We start from the raw sequence: 9,619 nt of genomic DNA on the forward strand, positions 1-9,619 counted from the left end.
AAAATTAATTAAACCTTTTATATATTGTCCCTATAATTAACGGTTAAGATATTTAGTAGTTAAGTTGACAAAATTGTAAACGTTCTGCCCCTTTTTGTTGGACAAAGAAAGAATTAGAAACTACTCCATCATCATTCACTCTTGATGATTCTTACCTTCCAACGGGGCCTTATTGTTGCTGTAACAATCATAGCATATTATTATAGCAGCTAATTAATAGGAAAGGCATGTATGTGCAAAGTAGAAATTAATTTGGGTTAATATAGTAATTAGTTTATTAGTTTGTTTAAGTAAGTGTGAGAAATTATTTAAATTTGTCTATTGCACGCAGTAATCGTTGGCCAACAATAAATCTTTAAATGGAATTTAGATTCACGATAAATTTGTTCTTAATTTATTGGAATAGAAAATACGGTGTGAAAAACAAAAAAATATATATATATGTGCAAAGTGGTGGATATAAATTATATGAAAATAAAAATGATATACTTTCCTTGTTTAGTAGTACACGAGTTTAAATGAATATAAATCATTATATTACGAATAAAGATAAATTAATCTCCTTCAATAACGATAAAAGAATTATTTCATTTGATACGAGTAATTCTCAAAATTATTTTAAAATAATAAAAATGTATTAAAAACTAAAATATATAATTTAAAATTTTTTAAGATCTAATTTAAATATTTACTCTTTTATGTTATAAATTTATCATTCATATCGGTTGACCATATTAGACTGTCTAGTTGCATGCATGGTATTTGAATTAACATTATTAGGGTTCACGTATATGAGAAGACCATGAAATAAAACCGTATGAGATTATACTAATTAATTAGGCTACTAATAGAATGCCTAATTATATTGAGCTATGCATAAGAAAAAGGAGACCATCAAACTGTTCAATAACTTATGCTTTAAGCAATTCAACAATCTAAAATCCCATATGATGCATTAATATAATAAGGTGAAAACTCAGATGTAGTTAACTTTACGTGAAATTGATAATTGAGAGTCGTTAGATGAAATTTTAGTCAAATCAGTCAAATTATTTAACGTCTCTCAACTATCAATTTTACGTGAATTTGACTCTATCTAAATTTTTACTATATACTAAATAAAAGAAATGGTTTATTTAGTAAATGAACGAACCCTATTGGCTGCTACGTACACTAACTACTCTATCTTTTTATATAGTGGAGTAGAGGTACGCAATTCAATTGAAAGCCACCCACGACTCACTTTAATTTTAGGTTTTACATTCATACTTTTTCTCACAATTGTCTTTGGAGTATATATATTATTAGGAACAATTACTATTACAATAACAAAATTTTTACTCATAATAATAGAGTTATAACTTTTGCTAACAAAAGTTCTATTACAGATAGTAAAATATTTTTATAAAGATATTATAAATGTATTAAAAATATATATAACCTTTTTTAATTTATATATACATCCATGCATGCAACAAATAAGTAGTGCCATTCTTGTGTAAGAGAGGACAAAAAGAAGATGGAAAATAGTTTATAAGAAGGGAGCAAAGAATAAATCAAAGATAACAAAAACCCTTTATTAAGTAGTCCCCATATTGAAAGAAAACTTTCCGAAAGAACATGAAAAGAAAAAAAAATGACCCTTTTTGGAGAGCATATCATTTTTTAAAACATAAATCTCTTAAGCAAGGAAGAACGAAGTGAGAGGCTAAGGAATATATATAATGACAATTGTATGCATATATAATTGCTTCTGTGGGAAGAAAACAAATAAAGCACTCCAAGGATCAAATTTCAAAAGTCAATAGCTGAAACAATTAACAATTTGTAGCTTTTTCACTTTTTTGCATGGATATATAGGTCACTATAATCACCTTATGATGTGTGCCACTCCTTTTGTGTGTGTTATATATCAGGAGAATTCTTTTATATGTCATGAAGATTACATTCTTTGAAAAATGGACGGAATTATGATGACATGAAAATAACAAGACTCAAAAAAAAATTCACATACCCCCCTTCTCCCAAAAAAAAAATCATTATTAAGATTAACACCCTTGATCACTATTTCAAATTATATGAATTATGGGCACTCATTATCTTTTGACAAGATTCAAAAAATAATGCATCGCCTTTTTTCTTTTTTTTTTTTATCTTACATAAAAGGTGAAAAGACTATATTAGGGATGTTTGAAAAGTTTTAAAAGTAATTTTTTGAGCTTTTGACTTATAAAAAGTAATAGTATTAATGTCTGGTATAATTTTTAAAACAAAAACATAACTTTTTAAAAAGTTATTTAGGAGTTTATAGAGAAGTTAAAAAAACATGACTTCTCTCGTAATATTACTACTTTTTATCACATTTCTATAAAATAAACACTTTTAGAACTAAAAATCCAAACACAAAATAACTTATTTATAAACTACTTTTAATATAATTATTTATTGTTTAAGCTATTTTTTCAAAAATAACTTAATTAAACTGTTTATCCAAACTGAGCTAAGTCTATATCAAAATCAGCCACTAAAATTAGCTATCAGTATAAAATATATGTTGAAATATAAATACACATTAAAAATAAATTAAATCATATATATATTTATATATAAATATATTAGTAGCTGATTTTGGTGTATGAATAACATTTTTAAATGTGAAAATATTTTAGGTAAAAACTCAAAAAAAGTTAACTTCACATTAAATTAATAAAGAAAACGATTAAATAATTTGATTAATTTAACTAAATTTTTATTAAATAATTTAATTAATTTAACTAAATTTTTATTTAATAATTATCAGCTATCAACTTATAAACTTCAATGCAGTTGAGTTTCCACCCATTATTTAAACAAAAGAATGCTAATGATAGATTATATTATCCAAATTGCAGTCTATTATATATATATATTTCTTATTAATAACCTTAAGATGATAAAATCATTAAGCTTTGATAAAAAATAGACAAATAATTAAAAAGAGTAGCATATATGTTACTACAGCCATGCACTTCATAGTTAAAACTACAACCGCCACCCACGGCCATTGTCTCCGCCGCACATTCTAACATTACACGGTGGCGCTAATATATAATTCTCCTATCACTAACCACTGCGTTTACAATTTTGACGCCGAAATCCAAACTTCTCATTCTCCAAATCATATTCCACGTAGAAATTCTGTTGCTGATAGTTCCCCAAAATCACCGCAGGTCCACGCGCCGCCGACGCTGTCGCCGCAAATCCTTCATCGGAAACAATTGTAAAACACGCCACGTCAGACTTTGCTCCAACAAAAGAAAAATAATTTTCTGGCGGGAGAATCATCTTGGCGCCGCCTCTGAATTGCAATGTTAGAGCCGGAAACGACGTCGTTTTGTTGTCGGCAGCGACAATGAAACATGGACTCAGCCCTGAACGCTTCTCAACCACCCTATTCCTCGTGAGATTCACTTGGTTCTCGAACTCACGCGCCACCGCATCGAAAATTGGCTTGTCCATGAACGTGAACGTGGTTCCAGAATCCACTATGGATCCGCCGTTTCCGGCGGAATCCGGTTCTAGAAGATTCGCCGGAATCTTAACATGTTTCACACCAACAATTACCTTCCGGATTGGAATGTAATAGTAGGTCGCAAATGCGGTGTTTTCCCCTGCCGGATTTTTTTCGAACGGCGTGTAACTAACGCCGGCGGTTTTTCCGGCCGTTCTACCGCCATGCAAGACGAGGTCGGACCCCTCTCGGGAGTCGTCGAAGCGGTGAGGGAGTAAACAATAAGAAAATTTCTTGAGGTTCATCTGACGTGGCAATGACTCTGGTCCACGTCCTAATCCGACTATACCTGCAGGTTGGTACATGGAAAGAACGGAACATCCTACAAGAAAATTAGGTACAATTTTTTTGGGGAGATTTAAATTCTCCAAGTGGAGAAAGCCCGCAGTTATGCCCAGTCCATACTGAACTGTATAGGCTGGACAAATCTGCGAGCAATTATTTTGTTTACTTTCTTGGCAATTTTGACATTCTACGTTGGGCCCGAAAATCCATGAACATTTAGGGCTTTTGCATCCTATGAGCTTGGAAGTGGAGGATTTCTTGGGAATGAATGTTGAAATCTTGTTAGTGTCTATGTTACATTTGGAACATAGGTAATGAGATGAACATGGTAGCCATACAAGGCTGCTTCCTGTGTCCAAAACAAAAGAGAATGTTTGTGGTGGTGTTCCAAATTTAAGGTCTATGGAGTACCCTCCATAGCTTTTAGGCTGAACTTGGGTTTTGATGATGGAGGGATATGAGCCTTTTTTGGCTTTATGGTGTTTGAGGTGGTGGGCTCTTGTTATGGAAGCATAAGCATGGAGTTTGAGGGATTGGTATTGATCTAATGAAGAATTAGGGTGGTTCTTATTATTGTGCTTGTTGTCTGTGAATAATAATGGAGATAGGGGAATGGTAATAGTACTGGTGTTGTTATTGTTTGGTGTGGTTATCAATGATGATACCATTGAAGTGAAGATGGTGAAGATGATAGAAATGAGAGAGAGAATTTTGTATGGAGAAAAAGCCATTTTGGACAATGTGTAAGGAAAAATTGGCAATGACAAAGTTTGGGTTTTCTAGGGTTGTTTATTTATAAATTAAAAAAGAAGGTTGTGTAGCGAAAAAAGTTGTAAAAATAAGAAGATTCTTCCATAACTATATCAATTATTCAATACTTTAAGCATATGTCTATAATAAAGTTAGATTTTATTAATTAGCTTTCTTACATTTACTTAACACTAATAATCTTATTAGCTTTTACCATATGTCTAAATATTATACTTATATTCTTAAGAAAAGGGTAGCTAGGATTGAGAAGAGAATCATGGTCCACTTAAGCCGTAATATATATATAATAATTCACATGAAGAAGGAGAGAATTTTACAAAGCGTGTCACACATTAAACGGTAGTTTGAGGAATCAATGCTAAATTGCTAATTAAGGGTGACATATATAGCAGTGTGTATATATACCTACTCAACTTTGTTTAATTTGACTAACGTTCATAACCATAGAATTAAAAATAAATATAAGTTTATGCATAAACTAATATATACCATTTATTGGTGAGTATATAATTATCTTGTGCATGGCTAAAGACTAAAGTTGATGTTCTCCTCTCAATTGGTATATAAGCATCAAATAAAATATTCACATGTGGCAGTTGCTTTTCTTTTTGCCTAAATGTGAAAGTAGTTTGGATGTATCTTTGGTGGTTGATTTGGCATCAGTAATTATTTGTCCAAAAGGCTTGCATTCTTTTTTATGAAAAAAGATTATTAGTAACAGATTATCATTTGCAATTTGCCTTAATGTATCAATTGATAGATTGGAGGTAAACATCTAAGTTTTATCAAAATAAAATGCTGGCCATTATTATTGAATTTAATTTTGATATATTCACGGTATAAAATATTGAATACATATATAAAATTACTTTATACTAACATGGCATCAAAATTAAATTCATATTATTATCAACACTTGTGTAAAGAAATATATTCAGCTAATAATAACAGAACCTTAGACCCAAGGAAAAAATTCAGCTACTTTGCTGGCTTTGCAATTAGAAGACATCAGGAGGGAAATGCCGTGGAAAGGAGTTGGGGTTGCTCTGTTGAGCTTGGTTCAAATGCATTGCCAAAGCATAGTTGTTCACTTCAAAAGTTCTGATCTGTTCCTGATATTGAGATACTAACTGCTTCAACTGCTGCAACTCTTGGTTCTTTTCCTCATAATCAGAGAATCGCTCATGTTGGATTCTAAATGCATTTTTGAAAGAATTCCTTTCCTTAGTCAGCACCTGAATTTGCTCCTTTAGCACCAAATTCTCCTCCTGAACATTTGTTGCTTCAGCACTTACACGGGCACTTATTGATTTCTCCAGGGCTTCTAACATTGTAGCAGCTCGAGCTCTAGCATCATCAACACTAGTAGCAACCATCATTCCTCTTACGAAAAAGTCAACCCATTCTGCACCATCTTTAGGAAGGTTGTCCACTGGCGGCAAGTTATCAGATGCAGAACGTCCATCATCTTCTTCCAATTTATCTGTGTCCGCATTAACTTCAACTTGTGGTTCTTCAACAGTTCCAGTATTTCCATCAGTAGTCCCCAAGCAAAGCTCGTTCAGCCTCTTGATGGCAGCATCTAGATCATTGCCATTGCCACATTCCTGAAGTACTCTCTCTAGAACCAGCTCATCCATGTGAGGGAAAAAAGTTCGAAGGCGATCAATGAGAGAAGGAGGAGTGAATCGAATCGATGATGATGAGTAACGTAGCTTCTTGGAGTGTGGCGGCGAAGGGGCAAGTTCTTCGAAGAAAGATCTCTTGCTTCCGCACACGGCAGCAGACATCGTTCAAAATTCCGATCGTGGTTTCCCCGCTCGGTAATTCAGCTCCCCCGAAAATCAATTAACCCCAATTGCAATTTCGATTGGAATAAAAAAGATACGAATAATAGTTCTAGTGTTAGGGTTCGAAGAATAAAACGACGAAGCCCAATTAAAATTGAATAGAAAGAAAGCGGTTTTAGATTAAGTGCGGAAGAGAAAAGATTGGAAGATGGAATAATTGGATTGGAATATATCTATCTACTTATTTACTTAATATACTAAAATTTGGTTATTTTCCGACTAATAAAAGTGAGATGTCGATCTCTGGTGACTTCGTTTTTCCTCTAAAATGAATGCACTTTTTTCTATTCTAAATTATTTTATAAAAATATTTTTATTATAATTATATTATAATGGACATAAGATTAATTAGTTAATAAATTAAATTTTTATTATGAAATTTTATTTTTCACTCAAATTTTTAATCATTAGTGATTTTATTTTTTATATTTACAGTCAATTTTGAATATAAAAAGAAACAAATAGATTGATTGTTATCTATTTTATTTATTTACAGTCATAATTAAATTTGATATAATTATAGTAAATCTTTATAATTATAACAATTTAAACCTGCTTCATATATAACAATAATATTATACATATTTATATATTTCCTCTTTTATCTTTTTCCTAAAAATTTTGGCATATAATTAATATGGATAACATATATATATATACTTAGCAGGTGTCTCTATTTATATATATATTTTTTAATTATAGCAAGTATCTCCATTAAAAATTCGTACAGTGTGCAATTAGTGTGTGTATATATATATAAGTCGTAATAGTCAATTGTTAAAATTATTTATCATCTAAGAAATTTGTACCTCATTCATAGTTCTTTTTCTCTTTATTATTTTTCATACTTAATGGCTACAAGCTATGATTCTATCAACAGTATTACCTATAGTAGATTATGTAATGAAAATGTTTAGAAAATAAAGGCAAGGATTATAAGGTTATGGAAAGTCCCATCCAAATTCGACAAGAGTAAGACATCTTATATATAAATGGTTTTTATGGATGATAAGGTAGGTTGATTATCTTCCATGATTTCTTCAAGTGATGCTAGGTCCAGTTTATAGATTTTTTTTGTTTATACTTTAAATTTATTTGATAAGTAAACCCTTGGACAAATCAACGACAATGCGATTTAATAGAGTTATAAGTGCTAATAGTCTTCATTTTTAATTTGTTTTACAGTGTGGTAAAATCCATTGTTCAATCAAAAATTATTTGGCAAAAATGTTTGAGCATGATCTGATTGAGGGGAAGATTTATGTCTTCTCAAATTTTCTGATTGAGGAATCAAGTGGAATTTATTTTTCGACTACACATGTGTGTAGAATAATTTTTAAGAAGGAGTCACGTATAGTAAATAAGATCGATGATCGTAACATTCCTGACAATCATTTCAATTTTCTCGATCATGCTGATATATTGAGACAAACAAATGAAAAAGCTAACTTATTTGGTACGTAGTTAATTTGTATTATTATTATTATTGTGTTGTTCGTTTATTTGTCTTTAATTTCATGCTTTTAATTCGTTTTTTTTTTTTTAATTAGATGTTATTAGACTTTTGACCGAAAAAGAAAAACTTATATATATCATTGTCAAAAGCAGGAAAAAGTGGTCATTACATTGTGGTTAATCTCCATAATTTGCAGTATGTGAAGATTTAAAATTTCACAATTATAATTTATTTTGTAACAATGATCTATTCATATGCAAAATATTTTTTTATTATTATATATTATTACTTATTTCTCTTAATTTTCGCTTTTATTTTAAAAATGAGGAAAAAATTAGATGCACACTGTAGGATCAATTTGCAACTCAATTACTCGATTATCTATGTGATGCACCAAGCAACTGAATACATACTTACTATCCAATTTGCAAAATTCAACAAGGGCATTGGTAAAGCATATTGATTTAACATTTTATTTGACATATTTATTTATATTATATTTATAATCATGTTATAATTATTTTTAAAAATATCTTTTAAAAAAATACTATTAATATTAACATATGATGTATTAAATAGATATTTTAAAAGTAATAATAGCCTATGAAAAAAAATTTGTAATAGAAACAAATATTGCAAGAAATATATCTATACAACACTTTTTGTTGATTTTTTTTTGTATACGGGTCACAGTCCAAGTGAAAACTATTTATCCCAAAAACTCACTAACCCGCCTAAACCTAATCACAAAAAAATCAAACACTCTTTTTTTTTTTTCTTATAAGGAACACATTCTAACTAGATTCTATTTATCCCAAAAACTTGCTAACCCACCTAAGCCCAATCACAAACAAAGCAAATACTCTCTAACCTAACCATTCAGTGATTTAACTCCTTCACCTACCCTCATAATTCTACATTCCCCTTGAAAAGTCACGTTATTGGGTAGCAATTCCCCTCACTTACTATGAGAAATTTAGCGGCTATTCAATTACTTGAAGGGAATAAAGGTCAGTTTAGTTTTTGGGTATGACAATTTTATACATTGCCGCATTACATGGATAGCGGATGATGAAGCTTATTTAACAAGGGGATGGTCTGAATTTGCACGAATTCTAAATGTTCGAACTTATGATGTTGTTTCAGTTGGTTGTCGTTACGAGAATGACTCTAATAGTCTAATCTATCCGTGTCTAATGACTAGAATAAATTAAATATTATTTAAATAATTTAGTTCTAATATTAGTATTTGATTAAATTAGTTTTAGAAAATTTAAATTGTTACCTCAATTTATATATTACGACTATTCTTCTTGGATATGTTATTTTTAAATTTTTAATATAATTTTTTTTTTCGACTTTTAAGTTTATTTTCTTTCCTGAATATATGTATCACCTTTTTTTTCTTTTTTCTTTTTATATTTCAGATTAGTAATGCAATTATTAAGAGAACTGTAATTCATCAATAGATTAGAGTGATTAAAAGTTAAATTATATGGTGTGGACACAAGATTAATTAATTAAGATTAAAGCGTGATAAAAGAAAAAGAATCACAATACGTGATTTTGCTTTTCTTGCTAACATATAAAGATTCGTGAAATAAAAAAAATTAAAAACATCACTATTTAAAAAAAATTGTTAATCATGCTTATAAATGGGATTGAAAAATATACATGGATATAAAAAATAAAAAATTATTGCACAAC

The 9,619-nt window shown here is 30.0% G+C and overlaps 2 protein-coding genes across 3 annotated transcripts; both read right to left on the bottom strand.

Annotated features, from left to right (window-relative positions):
* On the bottom strand, window positions 2,870-4,611 carry LOC107626354 (probable aspartyl protease At4g16563). The gene has a single exon (XM_016329223.2). The coding sequence runs from the start codon at window positions 4,564-4,566 to the stop codon at window positions 3,103-3,105; it is 1,464 nt and encodes a 487-aa protein (XP_016184709.1). The 5' UTR covers window positions 4,567-4,611; the 3' UTR covers window positions 2,870-3,102.
* LOC107628600 lies at window positions 5,605-7,119 on the bottom strand. Of its 2 annotated transcripts, none has more exons than XM_016331228.2 (2): window positions 7,103-7,119; window positions 5,605-6,629 (listed from the first exon to the last, which is right to left on the bottom strand). In XM_016331228.2, exon 2 carries the CDS (start codon window positions 6,394-6,396, stop codon window positions 5,605-5,607), a length of 792 nt encoding a protein of 263 aa, XP_016186714.1. In that variant the 5' UTR covers window positions 6,397-6,629; window positions 7,103-7,119. The 2 variants fall into 2 exon arrangements, with proteins under 2 accessions (XP_016186714.1, XP_020972345.1); XM_021116686.1 differs by having other exon boundaries at window positions 5,605-6,633; window positions 7,103-7,115.

This window comes from Arachis ipaensis, chromosome B02 (assembly GCF_000816755.2).
Source record: "Arachis ipaensis cultivar K30076 chromosome B02, Araip1.1, whole genome shotgun sequence".
Lineage (NCBI taxonomy): Eukaryota > Viridiplantae > Streptophyta > Magnoliopsida > Fabales > Fabaceae > Arachis > Arachis ipaensis.

Bases quoted from the DNA above. Each gene is read 5' to 3' on its own strand.
- LOC107626354 (XM_016329223.2), bottom strand. From the start codon at position 4,566: ATGGCTTTTTCTCCATACAAAATTCTCTCTCTCATTTCTATCATCTTC.
- LOC107628600 (XM_016331228.2), bottom strand. From the start codon at position 6,396: ATGTCTGCTGCCGTGTGCGGAAGCAAGAGATCTTTCTTCGAAGAACTT.